Raw genomic sequence first — 24,084 nt, forward strand, 5'->3', positions numbered from 1 at the left:
ACTTCAGGACCAGCGGCTGCAGAGCACTTGTAGCTACTGACTTTGAAAAATATTTACATAGGCCGGGCGCAGTGGCTCAAGCCTGTAATCCCAGCACTTTGGGAGGCCAAGACGGGCGGATCACGAGGTCAGGAGAACGAGACCATCCTGGCTAACACGGTGAAACCCCGTCTCTACTAAAAAATACAAAAAACTAGCCGAGCGAGGTGGTGGGCGCCTGTAGTCCCAGCTACTCGGGAGGCTGAGGCAGGAGAATGGCCTAAACCCGGGAGGCGGAGCTTGCAGTGAGCTGAGATACGGCCACTGCACTCCAGCCTGGGCGACAGAGCGAGACTCCGTCTCAAAAAAAAAAAAGAAAAATGTTTACATTAAAGGAAAAACAAGTTATTTTCAAAAATTCAATGTGGTTATACACACAGAAGTCTGGGAGGACATACAAAAATACTAAGAATGATTCCCTCAGTTTTGGAATAACAAGTGATTTGTACTTTCTTCTTCATGCATGTATGTAGTATCTGGATTATTTTACAATCAGCATGCATTATTTATACAATCACAAAAATCGATAATGCTATATGATTCTGGCTCTGTCCTGTGTAACAAGGAAAACAGAGAAGGGAGTTGCGGGGTCGGGGGTCCAGGTAAAATGGCAGGAGAACGTAAGGAAGGAGATGTTCTGGGAAGGATATATCAAATGACAATGGGATCCAGTTAGGGTTGAGAAAAAAGAGATAAAACAAAGAATCCTTTAACAAGGTGGGAAAAACACAGAGGCATTAGGGGTAGTCAACCACCATGGGTGGGAGCGGTGCCCTAGGTCCGCCAAGGCAGGGCACAGATTCACCGGCTGCTGACCGGACCCTGAAGGAGGAACCAGAGCAAGAAAGGAGCCCACTGCAGAGAGGAGCTGTGCTTTCAGGACAGAAAGCAGCTGAAACAGGCACTGACTTCGCAAAGCAGAGATAACCTAAACCTGCTTGCCTGCAGGTGGGTCCACACCAGCAGAACCCTGGAAAGGCTAAAGAATCGGGGCCAGGCCGGGCGCGGTGGCTCAAGCCTGCAATCCCAGCACTTTGGGAGGCCGAGACAGGCGGATCACGAGGTCAGGAGATCGAGACCTTCCTGGCTAACACGGTGAAACCCCGTCTCTACTAAAAAAAAAAATACAAAAAACTAGCCGGGCGACGTGGCGGGCGCCTATAGTCCCAGCTACTCGGGAGGCTGAGGCAGGAGAATGGCGTAAACCCAGGAGGCGGAGCTTGCAGTGAGCTGAGATCTGGCCACTGCACTCCAGCCTGGGTGACAGAGCGAGACTCCGTCTCAAAAAAAAAAAAAAAAAAAAAAAAGAATCGGGGCCAGCTCTGGAGGCAGGGGCTGAGCTGCTGTAAACACACAGCAGGTGAGGCAGAGCCTCAGACGAGGTCCACGCAGCCAGCCGCCCTACCTGGCACAGGTGAGGGATCACCCTCTGCAGAGGTGGCCACAGAGCTCACTCTCCACACAAGCCCACCGCTACAAAAGGGTTTCCTGCTTTTTCTTTTCTTTTCTTTTCTTTTTTTAGTGTCTCACTGTTTTATTATTCTATTAAGAAAACTTTCAAAAATAGAGACAAAAGTAAAATGTATCCCCATATGCCCGTGCCTTATTTCAAAAATTACCAGTATTTTCCCTTCTCGTTCAAGCCATCCCCTAACTCTTTTGTGCTTGGAGGGGTGTGCTGGAATATATAACAAAGTACCCAGGGATAAAATGATGCCATTTTAGCCATAAATAACTCCATATGCATTGCTAACAAATCATACTCCATATAACCTTAGAACCATTATACCGCGGAACACAGGTACCACTTTCTCAGAGCCATTTAATACCCAGTGCCCACAGGCTCTGCAGGCTCCACAGGCTCTGCAGAGTCCACAGGCTCTGCATGGTGGGCTTATTAGGACACAGCGGGGTGTGCAGCTGTCCTGGACTGGCCTTTCATTAGCTGTGGGAATGCCCTCCCTTCCTTCCTCTTCCTTGGATCTGGTTTAAACCAGACCCAGGCTCCGCTGTGGGCCCTGCTGCTAGGCGAGATACAAAAGCCTCCATGTCGGGGTCACCTGTGACTCATCCCAGCTGTTCTGCAGTGCAGCTTGGGTCTGCAGATGGGGACCCTCCCTTCCTGCCCAGCGGCACCCTCTCTGCCCCTCGTTGCCCAAGCAAACATGAACAAAGTCCAAAGGTGGAAACAACGCTGCTGCAGCCAAAGCGCCCCAGCACCCCCGTCTCCTTGGTAAGACCATGTCGTCCAGCAGGTGCTCGTGTGTGGTAAGCTAGGACAAAAACAGGGACTAAAGCCAACCAGCCAAGACCAGGACTCTGAGGAGCACCGAGATGTGCAGACAGAGAAGAGTTCTCAGGAGACACTAGCACGATTATGCTCAAAGACATGGGAGATAAACAGGTACAATGGCTCACAGCTGTAAACCCGAGGTGGGAGGATCACCTGAGGTCAGGAGTTTGAGACCAGCCTGGCCAACATAGGGAAACTCTGTCTCTACTAAAATGCAAGAAAACTAGCCAGGCATGGGGGCAAGCACCTGTAGTCCCAGCTGCTCAGGAGCTGCACCAGAATCACTTGAACCTGGGAGGCAGAGGCTGCAGTGAGCCGAGATCGTGCCACGGCACTCCAGCCTGGGCAACAGAACGAGACTCCATCTCAAAAAAAAAAAAAAAGACATGGAAGATGGAGGCAGCTCTGAGGGGAGAACTGGAGGGCCACAGTGTCCGTGACATGAGAGAGAACATTTCAGAATTCAAAGGCTCAAAACAGTTATCTTCTGAGCAACGTGTCTTAAGAACTAAAGGTTATGTACCATCAATGTAAGAGTAAAGCGAAGATATGTGATCCAGCAATTGGTGTCTGAGAATACAAACGTGCAATTCCATCAGCTTGGGAATGGGTTTATAACAAGTACAAAGAAAACAAAAAAATAAAAAGAGAGGCAATAATTAGCTCTAAGGAAAACAAAGAAAACAAAGTCACTCAAGAACGGAAAGGCAATCCAGGCAGCCGAGAGTGCCTCCCCCAGCAGAATACAGCCTGGAGGCTGCAGCCCCCGGGAGTGAGCCCCACTGCTCGCTCTTCTCCTTGGTTGGCTCTTGGTGCTCATAGGAGGCAGGGAAGGTGGAGACCAGGAGAACTCTCCTTGGTGTGAGGCCTACATGGATCCTTCTGTCTTGCTGAACAAGGGGGCTGGCTGGGAGGGAAAGCGAACCCTATGGCCTGGAGCGCAGGTGAAAGATTTATGGCTGTCACAGCTAGGGGAGGTACCTAGCGTCCAACAGGATGCTGCTCAGCACCAAACAATGAGCAGGGCAGCCCCTTCTTCGAACCCCAAAGAATTACTTGGCCCAACACATCAAAAATACTGAGGTTGAAAAGTCTTGCACTAGAGATATCTGAATCCCCGGTCAAGAGAGAAAAACATCAACAGAAGCACACTCAGAGATGACTGAAACGTTGTATTACAGACCAGGAATTTCAAGAACGTCAGCATAAAACACCAGAAACCAACAGTACCAGAGAGAAATGCCTTTGACTGGCTCATAAGTATACTCAACAAGGAAGAACTGGTGAATAATTTTAAAGGCCAAAATAAATTATCTAAAACTAAAATGGAAAGAGAAAAAAAGAGGAGGGCATTGAAGGACAATGTCAAACAATCTAATGTTGTGTACAAGGAATCTCAGAAAGAAAAAAAACAAAAACCAAGGCTGAAGAAATAAAATGGGCTGGGCACAGTGACTCACACCTGTAATCCCAGCACTCTGGGAGGCCGAGGCGGGCGGATCGCCTGAGCTCAGGAGTTCAACACCAGCCTGGGCAAGATGACAAAACCTTGTCTCTACTAAAAATACAAAAATTAGCCAGGTGTGGTGGCGCAAGTGTGTAGACCCAGCTATTTGTGGGGCCGAGGCAGGAGAATTGCTTGAGCCCAGGAGGTTGAGGCTGCGCTGTGTCGTGTTCATGCCACTGAACTCCAGCCTGGGTGACAAAGTAAGACCCTGTCTCAAAAAAAGAGGAGAGAAGAGGAGAGGGGAGGGGAGGGGAGAGGAGGGGAGGGGAGGAGTGGAGAGGAGTGGAGAGGAGTGGAGGGGAGGGGAGAGGAGAGGAGCTGGCTAAGAATTTCTTAAACATAAATAGAGGTCAAACCAAAGATCCAAGAAGCTCAGTGAAACAGTGAAACCTAAACAAAATAAACACCAAAAAAGCAAAACAAAACAACAAAACCCATCACACTTAGGCACATCATTTTCAAACTGCTGAAAACCGAAGAAAATACTGGTGGTAGACAGAGAAAGAGACATACTGTATGCAAAGGAGCAGAGACAGGAAGTTCCACCAGCATCTCATCACACACTATGCAGGCCGCACTGCAGTAACCTCTCTAAGGGCTGGGGGTGGGGAGCTGCCAACCCAGAATTCTATATTCCTGGAAGTAAGTCTCTTTGATAAATTAAGGCAAAAGAAGAACTTTTTCAAACAAACAAAAGCTGAGAGAATTTATTTTCAACAGCCTTGTGCCACCAAAAAAAAAGTTATTGAAAAGTCTTTAGATACAATATAATAATACCACGAAGACAGAAATTTGGATACAAAGGAATAAAGATCTCTGGATATGTTTAAGATGAAGGTTAAACTATTCTTATGTTTAATCAAACTAAAAAAAATACTTAAAGCAAAAATAATAGGCAATATACTGTAGGGTTTTAGCATACGTAAAATTAAAATGCAGAAACAAGATACAAGACATGATTGGAACATACTGTTGTAAGATTCTTACACCGTATGTTAGTGTGGTATAATGAATTGTTGGAGGGAGACTGTGATAAATTAAAGAGGTGTATTGTACACTCCAGGGGAACCACTCAAAACATTAGAAAACAGTGCAAATAATAAAGCCAATATTAAAATAAATTGGAATCACAAAAAATTTAAATTCAAAAGAATGCAGAAAAAGGCTGCGCGTGGCACCTCACGCCTGTAATCTCAGCACTTTGGGAGGCCGAGGTGGGCAGATCACTTGAGCTCAGGAGTTCGAGATCAACCTGGCCAACATGGGGAAACCCCATCTCTACTAAAAATACAAAAAATTAGGCGGGTGTGGTGGTGGCCACCTGTAATCCCAGCTACTTGGGAGGCTGAGGCAAGAGAATCACTTGAACCTGGGAGACAGAGACTGCAGTGAGCTGAGATCCCGCCACTGTACTCCAGCCTGGGAAACAAGAACAAAACTCTGTCTCAAAAAAACAAAAACAAAAACAAAAAAACCACACACAACACAGAAAATGAAGAAAAAAGGAGCAACAGATGGTGTAAGTGGAAGAACTATTAAGATGTTAGCCTGCAATCCAGCTATATTAATAGTTACATTAAATGGAGATAATCTAAATATATCAACAAAGGGACTGTGATGCAGTCATGTCTCACAAAACATCAGTGTGTTCTAGGAAACGTGTCACTGGGTGATTGCTGTGTTTGAACATCACAGGCTGTACGTGCACGAGCCTAAATGGTGTCGCCCACTCCACACTCAGATTACGATACCCAACATTGCTCCTGGCCTACAAACTTGTACAAACACGACTGTACTGAATATTGCAGGCAACTGTAGCACAACAGGAAGTATATGTACATCTAAACATATCTGATCACAAAAACTGTGCACTAAAAATACAGAACAGGTTGAACATCCCAAATCCAAACATCTGAAATCCAAAATGTTCCAAAATCCAAAATTTTCTGAGGGCCAATATGACGTTCAACAGAAATGTTCATTGAGGCATTTTGGATATCAACTTTTTTATTTTTTTTGAGATGGAGTCTTGCTCTGTCGCCCAGGCTGGAGTGCAGTGGTGAGATCTTCGCTCACTGCAGTCTCCACCTCCCGGGTTCAAGCAATTCTCCTGTCTCAGCCTCCCAAGTAGCTGGGATTACAAGCTCCCGCCACCACACCCCGCTAATTTTTGTATTTTTGGTAGAGACGGGATTTCCCAATGCTGGCCAAGCTGGTTTTGAACTCCTGACCTCAAGCGATCCACCCACCTCAGCCTCCCAAAGTGCTGGGATTACAGGTGTGAGCCACCAGGCCCAGCTATCAGATTTTTGAATTTGGGATGCACAACTGTTAAGTATAATGCAAATATTCCAAAATCCAAAACACTTTTGGTCCCAAGCATTTTGAGTGATACTCAACCTGTACTGTAACCTTATCAGACCACCTTCATAGATACAGTCCATTGTTGGCTGAACACTGTTACGCAGTACATGACTATATTAGATAAAAGAGCAAAACCACCAGGCATGGCAGCATCTCCAATCCCGGCTACTCAAGAGGCTGAGGCAGGAGGATCGCCTGAGTGCAGGAGTTTGAATCTGCACTGAGCTCTGGCTGCACCTGCACCACTGCACTCCAGCCTGGGCAACAGAGTGGGACACTGTCTCTAAAAAATAGAAGTAGGCTGGGCACGGTGGCTCACACTTACAATCCCAGCATTGTGGGAGGCCAAGGCAGGTGGATAGCTTGAACCCAGGAGTCTGAGACCAGCCTGTGGAACATAGTGAGATACCATCTCCACAAAATAAAAATACAAAAAATAAGCTGGGTGTGGTGTTGCATGCCTGTAGTCCCAGCCACTCGGGAGGCTCAGCTGGGAGAATCACCTGAGTCCCAAAGGTGGAGGCTGCAATGACAGCCACTGCATTCCAGCCTGGATGTCCAAGTGAGACCCGGTCTTGAAAAATAAAGTAAAATTTTTCTTTATTAAAAGAGCAAATCCAACTACATGCTGTCTGTCTACAAGAAAGCCACTTTAAATTTAAAGACAGAGACAGACTAAAAGTAAGAGGGTAGAAAATGATGTACCATGCAAACATTAATCAAAAGAAAGCTGAGTAGTGATGTTAATTGTCAGACAGCACAGCCTTTGAAACAAAACAGGTAGTTGTTGGTTTTTTTTGTTTTTGTTTTTGTGACGGGGTTTCGCTCTGTCGCCCAGGTTGGAGAACAGTGGCACAACTGAGACTCAGTGCAGCTGTCGCCTCCCAGGCTCAAGCAGTTCTCCTGCTTCAGCCTCCCAAGTAGCTGGGACTACAGGCGCCACCACCACAAGTGGCTAATTTTTGTATTTTCAGTAGAGATGGTGTTTCCCCATGTTGGCCACGATGGTCTCAAACTCCTGAGCTCAAGCGATCGGCCCGCTTCAGCCTCCCCAAGTGCTGAGATGACAGGCGTAAGCCACCGTGCCTGGCCTGAGACGTGTCTCTCTATAAAACCATTCCAGTGAACAATGAATAATAAATGATAAAATCAGCACCATTTTGAAACCTCCAATGAATAAACAACAAATGCAGGTGTTAAGCATCAGCTGCTGCCAATAACAGAGAAAGTGAGACAGCCAGGCAGCATGGCCCTTCATTTTGGGCTAAACCCACCCCACGCTCCATCTTACAAAGGAGCCAAACTTGTAAGAATGTTTAATTTTTTTTAAGAGATGGGGTTTCGTCATGTTGCCCAGGCTGGTCTTGAACTCCTGGGCTCAAGCAATCCTTCTGCCTCGACCTCCCATTTTACAGACATGAGCTGCTGCACCCGGCTTTGGCAGGTTTTGCAAGAAACACAGAAGAACCTGCTGAATTGCAGCCTAAGTGTGGAATTCACAGAACCCAGATGATGGGAGCCTCAAAGCTTCCAACGGCCTGGGTTGTTCAACAGATATATTGAAAGAAAAAAAGGGGAACAATACAGAAATTGAAGGACAGATGGGCAGCGGTGCTGCAGGTAAAGCTACAAACCGAAAGGGTGAACCTGCCCCCAGAAGTGGGGGCTGTGGGAATCAGGACAGAGGCCGCTGGGCGGGGCTGCCAGCGAAGAACACGAGCAGGGACAGGCCGGGGGAGAGGTAAAGGGGGAGGGGTGAAGGGGGAGGGGTGGGGGAGGGGTGAAGGGGGAGGGGTGGAGGGGGAGGGGTGAAGGGGGAGGGGTGGAGGGGGAGGGGTGGAGGGGGAGGGGTGGAGGGGGAGGGGTGGAGGGGTAGAAGGGGGAGGGGGGAGGGGGGAGGGGCGGAGGGGGGCGGAGAGGCCGGGGTCAGGCTCCCCTTCTCCACCTTGGCAGTGTTTACCAGAGCTCAGCTGAAGTAGGTTTGTTCAGCCCAATGTGTGTTTTGTGTGGTCTTCAGGATCTACGTTTAATTTAATTTAATTTAATTATTTTGAGTTTTCTATTCAAAAAATAAGTCAGAGCCCAAGGGATCTGTTTAATTTTAAACAAAAAAAAGCTTACTGCACACTGAATACAGAGAAGACCATGAGTTCTTAAGAACGGTAAGGGAGAAAGGAAGGTGGAGAGCGACAGAGAGAAGCAAAATCAAGCCCTCTGGACACCACTAGAGGCTGTTAGAGCGCCCATTCATTACTCTGCAAGGACAAGTAGCTATTTATTCTGCCAATCCCGGCCGAAGCTTGTTTCAGAGATACCAACCAGCCCTAGCAGATGTGGGGAAGGTCTTCCATACCAAAGAATTCCAGTCTGTACTTGCAGGAGGAAGGACAGAACGGCAGAATCACCATTTTGCAACTTTGAATGAAACAATGGATGCAGGCAGTGGTCACCAAGGATGGTGCGGCCTTCTGGCAGACAGGCAGCTGCCTCAGGAACCCAGAGCCTTCTCAGCACCACTCCCAGCACACGAACTTCCACAGCATTCTCGCCAGAATTAAATCGTCAAATAAAAATCTTAGGTGCTTGAATGTAAACCAATTCTTTGGATCTAACTTTCAGGCTATAGGAACTAAGGCAAATGACTTAATACAAGAAGATTACGAGGTAAGTCCAGAATCTGGAATCCAGATTCTTTCAGCCAACAGCATGCAAATGGGAAGAAGTCAGGGAACAGAGAGAATGTTCTGGGTAAAAGAAACACAAATGACTTAAGAGACATTGCAGCAGATTGATTTAATGAGTGGAACCAGTTTGGATCCAATTAGAAAGAGAAAAAAAAAAGTAACAGGCATTTTGTCAACAGACCTTTGATCGTGGACTAGGCACTAAATAATAACAGGAAACTGTTATTTTTGTCACATGTAAAAAAGCATGCTGTTATGTGAGAACAATGGTCCCTTTTTGATGTCAATAAAAACATGCTGCGCTATTCAGTAGTAAAATGGGGTTTGCTTTAAAATAGTAAGTAGTTCAAATCCAAGACAGGAGGGTAGAGCAGAGAACGCTGGTGACAGAGGAGGCCGAGTCGAGGATGCCGAGCTAACTGCACCCTCACTTCTCACTATGGAAAGTTCTTTTAAAACAAGCGAGGGGCTCTGCAGAGGGGCCGAGTGTGGCGGGACATGCAGCGAGTGACATGAACACTCAGGGCTGGGAAAAGCCGTCGCATGGGGAGCCCGCTGGGCACACGTGCCACAGACGAGAGGCGCTGAAGCAGACGGCGCCTAGCCAGCCTGGGGTGAGACAGAAGCAACACCGGTGTCGAAGTCTGAGTAAACGCACGTGCACTGGAAACGTGGAGATACAGACAGTGAAGCCACAGGGACGCATGTGTCAAATGGGGCCAGACTCCACTACACCCTGCCTACCACCTATGGAGAAGAGGAGGAGGAGGAGAACCAGTGGTTCTCAAAGTGTGGTCCCTGGACCAGAAGCATCAGGAAAAACGGGGAACTTTAAAAAGCAAAATCCCAGCCAGGCCAGACCTGCTGAATCAGAAACCCCGGCCACGCAAACAGGCACCAGGGTGAGGGCTGTGAGCGCAACTGACTGGCCTGTTCCAGGGCTCTGCCCGCTCCCCCAGGTGCTGCCTGTGCTCCCTGACACAGCGGTCGGGCCTGACCTTTGGAAGGAAGCGCCCATTCCTGCCTTCCCCACAGCAGGCCGCCGAGTCTGGAGCCACCACTTGGCCTCTCTCACAGGCCTCACCTGTACACCTGGGCGATGGCCGATGCTACACAGGCTGCTGTGAGACCTGGAGGAGCTCCCTACGGAAAAGGCTTGGAATGATGCCCAGCATTACTATGTGAATGGTTGTCCTGTTCACAGTCCACTTATTTCTACAATGCGCAGCTACGACGCAATAGTCGAGTTGAAGATGGATCCACTGGCCAGTAAGACCAGGAAACTCACTGAAGCGACAGCCTGACACACCCCTCAGGAAGCAGACAATACTAATGGCCACGTGCTGACTTCGGCCACAGCAAATGCAAACCCGGGGCAGCCAGACACCTGAGCAGTGTCACTGCACGTGGTGTCTCTCGGCCTGGTGCCAACAAGCCTCCTGCTCGGACCCTCACCATGGCCAGCCATGGTCACGAGGCTCTAAGGGCTGAAAGACACCTTGTTAAAAAGAACTGGAGAAATTCTCAGAAAACATTAATTCCATCTGTGCTCTGCCTGTTCCCCCTCTCCTGTCCCAGAGGCAGCAGAGATGGGGCGTGTTGAACCCTCTGAGTCTGTGATCCCCAGTGAAAGGAGAGAGGCGGCCGAGGCCCAGCCCTTGCGGGGCCTGCCCTGCAGAGAACCACAGTTCTGGGCAGTACCAGGCCCCCCTTGGTGTGACTCTCCTCCCTCAATCTACTCACTTTGTTTATAGCAAGGTAGGAGAAACCTTGTCAAAATCATGATCATAAAAGAGAAACATAACAGGCCATTTTCATTCAAAGAATTTGTCTACACAATCCTCCTTTTTAAGAAGCTCTAGACCTGTGTTTCATCATCTGCCGTGATTTCACTGCTGGGATCTGCTCGATTGGTTTTGTGCAGAACCCACTCAGGCTCCCTCCCTGGCCATGCAGCACAACTCACTCGAGGGGGCTGTCGGGGGGGCCACTGCTGGGCTGCGCTTTCTCACTCACTTCTCGTGGCTGCTTTAAATGAAAACAAACGTGCTTACTTCATGGTCCACGCTCTCGGTAGCCATGCACTGGTTGTTGGCCAGAGTGGTGATCTCTCGGCTCTTCGGTGTTTCCATCCGGCAGCTGCAGAGAGGCACTTCCTGGAGGCCGTCTGTCTCCAGCACATCTGGACCGTTGGCCAACCCTAACGTCACACAGACACATGTCAGCTCATGCAATCCTGACCTCAAAATAATCATCTAGAAAGTGATCGGTTATGGAGTCTCAACAGTGATCTCACACGCCAGGAAATGAAAGCAATGCAGTTGATTACCGAGGCACAAACAGCCCTGCATGGGGCTGGGATGGCCACCACCTGGGCAACATGAAGGCGTGGCCTGTGCCTCCCCAGCTAACAAACCCCCTGCCAGGGTCTCAAGAGGCACCTATTAACCTGTGTTCTCAGGACCCAGGACACAAGTTCCAAAGCCAGAGGCTGGTACCTCTGGCAGTAGCGCCTAAATATTTTGTTTTTCAAACAAAAGAGCATTCACTGCCCTTTAAGACCTTGTTTTCCTGCTTGGTTTTAGAATGGCAACCACAAAAAAAAAATCAGTTTGGAAGGTTTTAATAACGGTTCGTCTATTATCTAGAATTCCACTCATCTACTACAATAGTCCAAAGAGCCCATTTATTAGCCTGAAAGAGGAAAGCACCACGGAAAACAAGGGAAGAAACTAGAGGAGAATTAGAGCTCAACATGGGGCTGACAATGACGGCATCGTCCACAGGGAAGGCTGCAGCAGGGCTATGGTCAGGCAGGTGGCGTTGGGCCCGTCCCAGCACAGCCAGGGCTGGTGCCCCCCACACCCTGCCCCCAGCCCGGGGTGGGAGAGACCAGCAAGGCCAAGGCTGTTGAGCGGCAGGGGCAGGGGTAGAGGGCAGCCGCCAGGAAGACCCTCAAGCTTGGCAAGTAGCTACAGTGGGTGCTGCTCCCAAAGAAAGCAAGATCGCATTTCACGTTTTCTTTCTTGTTAAACAGTCAAAGCAGAAATAGAAGGTGAATCAGTGTCTCAAATACTCACTATTGCCTCTCTTAATTAAAAATAATTAACTCTTGGCTGGGCGCGGTGGCTCACGCCTGTAATCCCAGCACTTTGGGAGGCCAAGGCAGGCGGATCACGAGGTCAGGAGATGGAGACCCTCCTGACAACATGGTGAAACCCTGTCTCTACCAAAAAAAAAAAAAACAACAAAAATTAGCTGGGCATGGGGCACGTGCCTGTAATCCCTGCTACTTGGGAGGCTGAGGTAGGAGAATCACTTGAACCAGGGAGTCAGAGGTTGCAGTGAGCCGAGATCCTGCCACTGCACTCCAGCCTGGTGACAGAGTTGAGTCTCTGTCTCAAAAAATAAAAATAAAATTTAAAAACTCTTATTTTCACATCTAAAAATATAGTGTTAAAGTCAATTAAAATGGACACCAGGACTAAAGAATCCTTGAACAGACAAAGCCAGTTGAGCCAAGGAGGCCATCTCGGCCTTGCTTGATTTGAAAACAAAGGATATCGTGGGCTACTTCTTGCAAATTTCTACAGTAAAGAAAAGTAAAACTTAAGCTCTACCATTCAGAAGCAGCCAACCAATCTCTAGAACTAAAGACTTTCCAGCAGGGACAGAACAAACGAGGAAACTGTGTCATGAACCAGTTGGGTGTTTTCCTGGCTTTACTTCCATGTTCACCCTAAAAATCCTTCCCCTTGTGTTTCCTCAGTGCAGCTCCCAACATGCTTCTGGTTTGGAGCTGCCCGGTTCATGAATCGCTGCTCAAGGAAACCCTTTAAAACCTGCACTGCGTCTTAGTACATCTTTTAACAACACCCACGCTGAGTCACCCACAGCTGCTTCTGTTTGTCTCTAGCCCATTTGGAATCTGATACTGGTCATGGCCAGGAGAGAATCCAAATCTGTGCAAAGAGCCAATAACCATGTGAACAGCCCACGCTGCCATCAAGGACTCTCTATGCCGGAGGCACCAACTCCAACACAGAGGTGCTTCCTAATCATGTGCTGCCCGAGGTCCCAGCCTCGCCTCCGGATCACCCGTACACCTAAAGACCGGGTAAACGATGAGGTGAAACTTGAATTAGAATCACTACAAGTTTAAAGCTGGGCAGGCCTCTGAGATGATCCTGCTCAGCAACCAGATTTTTAAAAGGAGAAAACGGACACAAACTACACAAAGCTGTGAGACAAGTGTCCTACCACAGTGCCGGCCGAGAGCTGCTGAGAGGCTGCAGTGAGATAGGTGAGAACCCAGGGCCTACATGCTTGGATAACGATGCTGTGGCTCAGACAACTCCGTGCAGGTGGAGTGTTTCTGTCCCTCAAGCAATCAACCTCCACCAAGCTCTGGCTCTCCCGCCCCAGCCCACGTTGCCATGGTTACAGGCTCCTGGCCTCTCCCAGGCTCAGACCCTCTGCCTCCTGTCGCTGCTGGGTGACATCGCCATTCAGCCTCAACAAGGCAGGCCCAAGAGCAAGGCAACGGGGAAAGAGACGAATGCATACAGAGAGGACTTCGGATCTTCATATTCTCCTTGGCCTAAGGCTCAAGCCTGGACCCCCTGAACCACAACCAGAGGCATCACCTGCCCCCACTTACCCGCTCAGCACGCTCCACAGGCCGATCACGCCTATCCCATCTGAGATGCACATCACCCAGGTCTCCCAGAGCCCCAGATCCCGTCCAGCACCCCTTGACCACCGCCTCCCTCTGGGGTCCCAGGCCACACGGCCAGCAACAGCACAGTGGGCACCACCACCTGTCTCTTCTAGGCACTGATGGTCTACATCGAAAGCACGACTGAACAGGCCAATCGCTGACTGACCAATCGCTGCTGATAAAACAGGTAAATCAATTTTGGGAGGTCAGTTATAAAATGTCACACAAGCCGAGGAGCCCCTACTCATTGCCGTTTCTCCTCCGGTTCCATGTTGGCTCTCGCCCTTCTGGCCCTGATGCTCGGCACCATCCTTCCTTTATAGCTACCTTCCCCTGACCTTACCGGAGACAGCAGGTGCACACTGACAGCTGGAAGAACCCTCATGTGCCAGCTCCCTGTCTCCTGCCACTCAGCAGGCCCAAGGGCACCACAGCAGGAGGCGATTTGATAAAATGAAATACTATTTACTACTTTAAACCATGTAACTTCCTGAGACCCCCGAATCTAAAAGCAAGTGTAGAGCTGGGACACTCAGTGTTACACTCTGTGGAGAAAGCAAGCGTGGGGTGACCATGCGTAGGACTTGGTGATACTTGAAGGGGGTTTCTGCTCCATTTGGTGCAAGAAGAGGAAAAGATATCAGGTTTCCATGACAGACAAGCCTAAGATTTCTACCTTAAGCTAAAGATGTGATTTCCTAGGTGAGTTACATAGGTGACTCAAACCACCCTCAGTGTTCAAAACCCTAAAAAGCTAGTTATCTGTCATTTTTAAATGGCCCATTAAACCCCCTACAGTAGTCTGCAATGCCACACCAGCAAGATCTGTGTGGAATGTAAATAATACAAGATTTCCATTTCCTCCACATCATGCTTCAAATAACTCTTCCCAGATAATCAAATAGCTATTAGCTACTTTTCACTCACATAAGGTTTCTAAGTGGCTTAAAAAGAGAAAACAACTGATAGAAAGTGTGAAAACTGACAACTTCTGGCACAACAACTCCCAACAGAAGCCGTTGATTCACCTGTGATTTCGAGGTACAAAAATACACTAAATACGAATATTCCATGACAGAATATGTGTCAGAGCTCTCAGCTCAACACTGACCAGGGACATATTTCAGCCAATCAGAGACACCTTATTCAACAGTACATCCTTGTGTGTCTGAGGGGCCACTGGGGAGGAAGGGTAGACGGCCATGGGCAATCCTCCACGGAGCACGCCTGACCTGTGGAGGGAGACGACCGCCACGCTGGGCCTTGCTTGGGCTTTGCCAGTTTACTCTTAGAGGGTTTCCGTAATTTCTGTTTTTTCACTTGCACACTGGGACACAGCAGACGCATCCCGTCCTGTCTACACCTCACCTGGAAGTGATGCCGTTAACCCAATCTTCTACTAGTGTCCACCAGGGGGCATCATGCTAATATAGAGGAAGGAGCCCCGAAGACAAAGGACCAAGATGGTGCCCGTTCTCAGTTACACCAGCACATTCACCTTCTGCTTGTGAAGACAGAATTCCTTTGACGCGGAGATCCAGGGAGTCCAGAGAAACTTCCATGTACCCTGTGCTGTCTCCTGGTGCCGTCTGCTCACCGCTTCCTGAAGATGACTTATACGACTCAGAACCTAGGTATGAAAGGCACACACATCAGACACCATGCACCCAGGCGGCTGCACCCACCCACGCACGGGGCAGCAAGGCTGGGCCCCAGAAAATGGACTACTTCTAATTAATCCATTTAAAACCACAAGCTGAAACCCACTATTGTTTAGACCATTCCAGTTTCACTATCATTTTCTCTCTTGCATATTATTGTGCTGATTCCCCCTTTTAGACATAATATTCATGGGGGAGGAGAGAAGCTGTATAGACAAAAACAAAGGCACCAACATGTCGGTACATCTTTCTCTGTAACTATCCCAACTACACAAAAGCTATCAAAGAAACAGATAAAATATGGCAGTCACATGTTGTGGATTATTTTTACATAAAATAGAAACACCTAACTTGCAGATTTGAAAGATCAGATGTAAAGTAGCTAAAGAGATGGCCTAAGGTGCCGTGTTGCAGGCAAATCTGTGTCCAAGAGAAAGCACTGCCCACCCAGGTGTCGTGGCTGATGCCCAGGGAGGCTCCCGGAAAGGGTCATTGTTGACCCCAGTAGACACGGGAGGCTCCCGACACCCACAGAAGGTGCCAGGGAGCAGGGTACTATGAGAGGGACCAGTGCCCCTAGGCTGGCAGTGAGGGCAGTGGGGGGTGCAAACACTTCTGTGGGCTCCCCTGCCCTCAAGGACACACGAGTGGTGGCCAGGCCAGCCTGTCCACACTTCCCAGGAGGGCCAGAGAAAGATACACAAAATTGGGTGTTTGCAATCACAAGAGCATTTCACCGAGGAGGCCTATGATAGTGTGTACCTATACCAGGTAATATCCAACTCCGTCCAAGGGCAGATGGTCACATTTCACGGCCAAGCTTCTAGGGAGTAGTCACCAATCTTATTTCATTGACTGGAAATAAACGAACACTAGTACAGAGAGGTATGGTAACCAGTCTTTTTTTTTTTTTTTTTTGAGACGGAGTCTCGCTCTGTCGCCCAGGCTGGAGTGCAGTGGCCGGATCTCAGCTCACTGCAAGCTCCGCCTCCCAGGTTCACGCCATTCTCCTGCCTCAGCCTCCCAAGTAGCTGGGACTATAGGCGCCCGCCACCTCGCCCGGCTAGTTTTTTGTAATTTTTAGTAGAGATGGGGTTTCCCCGTGTTAGCCAGGATGGTCTCGATTTCCTGACCTCGTGATCCGCCCGTCTCGGCCTCCCAAAGTGCTGGGATTACAGGCTTGAGCCACCGTGCCCGGCCGGTAACCAGTCTTTTCATTCAAGCCACATGCTCCACCTAGATCTTAGACAGACAGGAAAAGTCAACCACCTTTGAGAAATCACCATCATCAACTTGAAGAACAGGAGTACACTTTGTATAGTTTTAAACGAGAAGAAGATTTTAAAATTTGTAAAGAAATAAAATTCAAACTCCTCTGTGAATATTTAAAAGCACACATTTTGCACATTACAGCCAAGATGACAAAGAGGAAATCTCTAACCCAAAAACAACTTTCAGCCTTGGCTCTAAAATGCTTTTGTTGGCCAACAATAAAAGCCACATCTGGTGTTATGATCTGAATCAATAAACTGAGGTGAAGAGAAACGTAACTGAAGGACCACACGCAGCTCCCGGGGGGCTCACACATCCTCCACCCTCAAACGCCAGGAGCCTCCATGGTGACTGCCTCACTCCCCAGGCCTCCCACAACCCTCTCCATTTTAGGGGACGACTGCCTCCCCAACATCCAGTTAACAGACCTATTCTACGCTGGGGAATCCAGATTAGCCAAAATCACTGTGAAGAACAACAAAGTGCTGCCACTCGGTGACAATGGTATAAGGATAAACAAATAAATAAATGAAACAGACTGGAATGTCCAGGAACAGCCCACACACTGAATGTCAACAGCGGAGAAAAGTCAACTTGAGCAGCAGTGCCTATGGCAACCGCACATCCACTGCCAAGAAGAGGCCTGCACCACAGCTCACTCAAACATTAGTGCAAAATGAACCTGTTAGATGCCAAGAAGAAAACATGGGACAAAACCTCTGTGACCTGGGTCTGTCAAAGATTTCTTAGAGCATAAAAGTATGAATCACAACGTAAAATAATTCCTAACGTGGACTTCAAGAAAATCTTAAAAACTTTTGCTCTTCTAAATATAGCATTAAGAAAATGAAAAGGCAGGTCATAGACTAGGTACAAATACATGCAAAGCATCCACCTGATAAAAGACTTGTATCCAGAATATTTAAAAAGCTCCTTTAACCCAATAAGAAGAAAAACAACCAGATTTTAAAAGTGAGCAAAAGATGTGAATAGATATGTTTCGAAAAAAATAAATGAAGGCTAAAATGTACAGTCTCATTACTCATTAGGTAACAGCATTGAAACTACAGTAAAACACCAATGCACACCCACAGATCCAATGAAATTAAAAAGACTAACCCTAACAAGTGCTGGTGCAGATAGAGGGGAACTGGAATGCTTGTGTGTTGTGGGGACCTAAAACAGGACTAGTGCTTGGAAAACAGCCTGGCAGCTTCCTGAAGAGCTGAACACATGCCACTCTACTCAGCCATTCCACTCCCAGATATCTAACCAAGATCTAGGAAAGCACCTGTTCAAAAAGACTTGCACACAAATGTTCACGGCTGCTCAATTTCTAGCAGCTCAAGGCTGGAAAGAGCCCAAAGCCCATGGACAGATGAATGGACAGATAAGACTGTGGGGCAGCCTCACAATGGGACACTTCTCAGCAATGGACAGGAACAAACTCCTGGCCATTTGACAGCCCGGCAACTCAAAACAGTTATACTCAGAGAAGCCAGATGAAAAACAACTGCACAGTACCATCTATATAAAATTCTACAAAACACTAACCAATAAGCAGAAGCAGAGCAGACCAGGGGCTGCCTGGGGGCAGGGAAGGGGCCAGGTTACCAAGGGGCAGGAGGGACCCGGGGTGACAGAGGCGCTCATGGCACTGATCATCTAACTGTGGTGACGGATTCAAGGTCATAAACGCATTAAAACTTGTCAAATTGTGTAATTTACTTCTGTAGATTTTATTGTATGCCAAGTGTACCTTGGTTAAGCTGAAAACAAAAATGGCCCTTGGCACCCTAAAACTCCTGCATCCCTCTGGGTTTGAGGGGATTTCCTTCCCACATTCACACTGTGATTCACAAAGTCCCTCTGCAACAGGAGACTCTGACGGAGGCGCAGGTGCCTCACCGAGGGGCCGCTTCCTGCACACAGCGTGGGAGCTAACCGTGCAGGCCACAGGCTCCAGTCACTCACACAGGCAGCAAAGGATTCACCTCCGTTCAACATTCAACAGTGAAGTCGGGGTCGGGCGTGGTGGCTCACGCCTATAATCCCAGCACTTTGGGAGGCCAAAACGGGCAGATTGCTTGAGCTCAGGAGTTCGAGACCAGCCTGGCCAACATAGCAAAACCCCATCTCTACCAAAAAAACACAAAAAAATAAGCTAGGCATGACGGCACAGGCCTATAGTCCCGGCTTCCTGGGGAGATGAGGTAGGAGGATCGCCTGAGCCCAGAAGGTGGAAGCTACAGTGAGCTGAGATCGAGCCACTGCACTCCAGCCTGGGTAACAAAACCAGATCCTGTCTCGGAAAAAAAAAATTTTTATAAAACAACAGTGGGTCGGGTGCGGTGGCTCACGCCTGTAATCCCAGCAATTTGGGAGGCCGAGACGGGCAGATCACGAGGTCAGGAGATCGAGACCATCCTGGCTAACACGGTGAAACCCCGTCTCTACCAAAAATACAAAAAGTTAGCCCGGTGAGGTGGTGGGCACCTGTAGTCCCAGCTACTTGGGAGGCTGAGGCAGGAGAAAGGTGTGAACCCGGCAGGCGGAGCTTGCAGTGAGCCGAAATCAGGCCATTGCACTCCAGCCTGGGCGAGAGAGTGAGACTCTGTCTCAAAAAAAAAAAAAAACAAAAAAAACCAGTGAAGTCAATATCCACTACTCTGGCCAGAAGGAAACTACTTTAGAGTTTCTCTTGAGTTTAAAAGTTTCTCTTAAAGTTTCTCTTGAAACTTTAGCGTTTCACTTGAGTTTCTCTAACAAAGTCATTGCAAACATGTTTTTAAAAAACAGTGAAGCCTTCTTTTCTAATGAAATCCTATGCACCCCAACCCCAGGTGGGCCTCCTGGCCTCATCCCCTCCCAGGCAGTCCCCGAGGTGGCCCACACCCCTATGGCATTTACCGAGGGCACCGCTGGGCTTCTTTCTACTTCTCCGCCTCCTTTTCCTGGCTGGCTTGATCCAGGGACTGTCGGTCTTTCCTTTCCTCTTGAGAAATTTCTTCTTGAGGCTGGATTCTGAACTCTGGAGAACCAAAGGGGCAGGCATATAAACCACTGAGCACAGGCAGCTACGGAAGGCAAGAGCACTACAAGTGTTTTCTTGCAAAACAGAACACTGGCTATGTCTTGATCTTCAATTAAACAGTGAACTTAACTTGTAGACATTTTCCTGGGTCACACGCTGAAAGGCACTCTGTGCTTTTCCCTAACTATCTGTCTAAGCTCAGTCCCTTTAGAGGCAAAACAAAAACAAACATAAAAAGTGAAATTTACAAGTCTTATTTGAGTTTGGCACAAAACAAAAGAATAAGTAAACTGGGAAGTTCTACTCAGGAACTAAATAAATAAGCTCAGGAAAGGATCCATGGCTGCTCATCAGGGTCCATTCATCTCCCTCACAGGAAAAGAACAATCAAGGCTCAGCCCGCTTCAGACTCTATACCCACATCCATCACCTACACAGAGAACAAGGACAGAGGCTGTAACTAACTTAGAATACTTCAAGATGTGTTTTAAGCATCTGCTTCTAAAATCCGGATGCAGCAAGGGCATCCGTGGCACAGGCCACACGGGGTGCATAGCAGGCACCCCCGCCCCTCCACAGGAGGCCACGTGAAGGCCACAGTGGGCAGAGGGACATTTAAGGTAGGCTCAGCGGCAGCACGCAGGCCTCGCCGACCAACTGAACGTGTCCCTGCACAAGGGCTCCTGCTGGGCAGCCTTCTGTCCTGAGTCGGGTCCCACGTGAGGACGGACCGGGAGCCCTGTCTACAGCACACACAGCCCCAGCTCCCCGGTGCTCCCCGCACAGCAAAACTTTTGGGAAGAAGTTGTGCAAGCGCCACACCCAAAGTTGCTGCTGCTAGAAATTTAGTTGCCCCTCTGCCACCCAAAGACAGACCTCTTCATCACCAAACACCATGGCCCCTGTGTCCTCCTCCCACTCGCTGGTGTGATGAGCCCACACCGTGGGCCACTTCTCCTGTTTCAGAGCATTTCCCCATTCATGTGACCCAAACCTGCTGAGTTTTCTCCCCATGGCACAGAGAGCCCCTCCTCAGACGCAGGAGCCAACTTCTCCTCCCCTGTGGAACCCTCACAGGCTGGGGGCTTCCTGAGGCTCCATCCTGGGGACTCACTGCTCTTCCCCATTTCCAACCCCCCATTCCTGCAGACCAGGGTGCACAACTCCGACCTGAACCCTCCTCCAGGAATAAGAGGCTTCAGTAGGGACGGAGCAGAACCCCTCTTCCCTCCTGCCCTCACCACCAGAAAGTTCTGTCCATTCTACCTGGAAACACCTCAAATCCAGCCCTTCCTTCTTGCACATCAGCCAATGCAGCGGAATCCCCAACAGCTGTCCTTGCTACTGGCTCCCACCACACCCTCTCCCTCTGAGAGCCTCCAGAGGCCCCTCAGCTCCCCCCGACCCAGCACGCAGCCGGCGCAGCCCCGTGCCAGGCCCAGTCCTGCGCTGCAGCTCTGCACGGCATCTTTCTCATGAGGCTTTGCCAGGGACAGGACCCATCTGTGGCCATCACCATGACCAGCTCCAAGCACATGTGTGAGTGCTCAGGCAACAAGGGTTGGGTAAAGGACTGAAGGACGCTGGTGTCTTTGCATCTCCTCTACTTCAGCACAGACGCAGAAGGAGGCGCTGGGGATTACCAGGTCAGACTCGTCACCGCCTTCCTCCTCCTCCCCGGTGTCCACGGACTCCTGCTCCTCCTCAGACTCCCCGTCCATCTGATCAGCCACACAGTCGAAGCGGGAACCCAAACAGAAAACAGAAACCAATTACATCCTTTAGTGGCAGATGACGGATCCAAAACAAACCTCGAAACGTGCCCTGGCTGTTCACACCGGAGACGCTCGCGGGGTGGGGGCACTGCCAGCCTGCTCCAGCCCTGGCTGGTGTGTGGGGTGACCAAGTGCTGGTCCAGGCAGGCCCAGAGGCACACTCTGAGCTTCCACTCTGCTCCCCGGTCCTGTCTCTACATCGGGACCAGAGAGTGGCTGCCCTGGTGCGGATTCATGCAAGGCTCACCTGCTGGGTGCTGTATTAGTGAGGGCTCAAGTGCTCAGTGTATCTTACGAATGGGAGAATTCAATAGGTCACAAAACACACAGAACAATCATAAAATGATGTTCAGAGGCCACAAAACAAGACACAGTGTGAGACCTACCCCCACACACCCATGATCCCAGTCCCATCCTCAGAGCCACCACAGCTAAGCTGCCCACGCCTCCTTCCAGTGAACGTCAAGGCAGACGTGGGCCCACAGACGACAGTGCATTTCTAGTCTGCTCAGATGGAAGGACACTCCATAGTTCTGTGAATATTATTTTCTTCTAATTAAAAATGTGTTCTGGAATTCTTTCCACACCAGAACAGACACTCCCTATTTTTTCTGCGGTATTTATCTTTTGTATAAGCACAGGCAATACACAAATAGATGTTCAGTGCAGAAGACACTGAAACCTCCGTGAGTCTCCGTCCGCCCTGTGCCTGGTGCTCCCTGGGGCGGCATGGGCTGCTCCGGCTGTGCTCTTCTGCTGTTCTCTGCACTTCCCAGTGGACAGGCACCCAGGCGACTTCACATCAAGGGTGTGTTCTACGGGCTCGACGGCTCACGCTTGTAACCCCAACACTCTGGGAGGCCGAGGTGAGTGGATTGCTTGAGGCCAGAAGTTCAAGATCAGCCTGGGCAACACAGCGAGACCCCTGTTTTTCCTATCAAGTTTTTAAAGCTCCATTTTCTGATATCTCTTATTACATAAAACTTTTGAATTTTATCTGAACAAGTCAAAGGTGTCCATCTTTTCCTTCGTGGCTTCTGGGTTTGTGTCTTACACTAGAAGAACGTCCCCATTTGAGATTGGAAAAAACAGTTCCCAATATTTTTACCAATAGTTCAATATCTTGTATGGACACTTTAAGTCTACTGGAATTTGGTTTTTAAAATAATAGCCACAGTAAGATATATTTCACCTACTCTGAGACTGACCCTGCAAAGTGTATGGTTCAGTGGTTTTTACTATATTCTGAGTCGTGCAGCCGGCACCACGGTCTGACTCCAGAATGGAGCCCACATTTGTTACATACCCTGACACAAGTGGGGGCTGCCTGCTCCCAAAATATTTGTCAACAGCCCAATCATAGTTATTAAAAAGTTCATGACCCCTTGTCCACTGACTTAAAACCCCAGTCTTACCATTGACCTTTATACACACGTCACGGGCTCCCCGTCCCCCTCACTAACCGCCTCAGCGCTCCTGAGTAAGCATTCCCTCCGGCAGCCACGTCCCGTGCTCGGGTGTCCCCCCTGTGCACAGTGCCCCCACTACTCTAGAGGGTCTCCGCCTCCACCCTCACTTCAGAACCAGCAGTTTACACAAAAGTCCTGCAAGGGTCTCCATGGGAGCTGTTCTGAATTTAGAGGCAAACATGGAGAAAATAAAACAATGGATCTTCTCACTCAGACAAACAAACAACGAGTCTCTCCAGGAACTTAATTTTTAACCTTTTTCATCAGTTTCCTAGTTTTCCTCCACATTAACAAGGAGCACTCATTTTTTCTGTTAAGTTTATTTCTGGGTACTCTGGTGATATTAAGAAATTATGGCCGGGCGCGGTGGCTCACGCCTGCAATCTCAGCACTTTGGGAGGCCGACACAGGCGGATCACGAGGTCAGGAGATTGAGACCATCCTGACTAACATGGTGAAACCCTGTCTCTACTAAAAATACAAAAATTAGCCGGGCGCAGTGGCGGGCGCCTGTAGTCCCAGCTACACAGGAGGCTGAGGCAGGAGAATGGCGTGAACCCAGGAGGCGGAGCTTGCAGTGAGTGGAGATCACGCCACCACACTCCAGCCTGGGCGACAGAGCAAGACTCTGTCTCAAAAAAAAAAAAAAAAAAAAGAAATTATAGCTAACTCTTTAGGTCTGATATTGTGGTTTGTCTTTCAAAGAGTCCTTATCTTTTAAAGATCCTACTGAAATACCCACTCCAAGACAGCCCACGTGTGGAGAACGAGGCCGAATGCCGGAGACTCCTCACCGTCCTCCGTGTGTTTGTAGAGCTTGAAATTTTCTACATAGAAAATCTTTTAAAATATCCCTAGACTGGCCAGGCGCGGTGGCTCAAGCCTGTAATCCCAGCACTTTGGGAGGCCGAGACGGGCAGATCACGAGGTCAGGAGATCGAGACCATCCTGGCTAACACGGTGAAACCCCGTCTCCACTAAAAAATACAAAAAACTAGCCGGGCGAGGTGGCGGGCGCCTGTAGTCCCAGCTACTCGGGAGGCTGAGGCAGGAGAATGGCGTGAACCCGGGAGGCGGAGCTTGCAGTGAGCTGAGATCCCGCCACTGCACTCCAGCCTGGGCGACAGAGCGAGACTCCGTCTCAAAAAAAAAAAAAAATATATATATATATATCCCTAGACAATGATTGATTTTACTGATAATGCTGACACCACATTTTCTAATTGGTTATTGCAGTTATACAAGAAAATAACTGGTTTTTATGTC

At 49.0% G+C, this 24,084-nt stretch overlaps 1 protein-coding gene across 8 annotated transcripts in view; it reads right to left on the minus strand.

Moving 5' to 3' along the window:
* The window catches only part of EHMT1 (euchromatic histone lysine methyltransferase 1), a 226,360-nt gene that overhangs the window by 61,842 nt on the left and 140,434 nt on the right, over positions 1–24,084 (minus strand). For all 8 annotated transcript variants that reach the window (XM_033238348.1, XM_033238346.1, XM_033238345.1 and 5 more), the window contains 4 exons: positions 21,218–21,295; positions 19,451–19,571; positions 15,106–15,237; positions 10,942–11,087 (listed from right to left, as the gene is read on the minus strand). In XM_033238348.1, the coding sequence (XP_033094239.1) occupies positions 10,942–11,087; positions 15,106–15,237; positions 19,451–19,571; positions 21,218–21,295 (477 nt within the window). The remainder of the gene's footprint in view (positions 1–10,941; positions 11,088–15,105; positions 15,238–19,450; positions 19,572–21,217; positions 21,296–24,084) is intronic.

This window comes from Trachypithecus francoisi, unplaced genomic scaffold (genome assembly GCF_009764315.1).
Source record: "Trachypithecus francoisi isolate TF-2019V2 unplaced genomic scaffold, Tfra_2.0 Lachesis_group16, whole genome shotgun sequence".
Lineage (NCBI taxonomy): Eukaryota > Metazoa > Chordata > Mammalia > Primates > Cercopithecidae > Trachypithecus > Trachypithecus francoisi.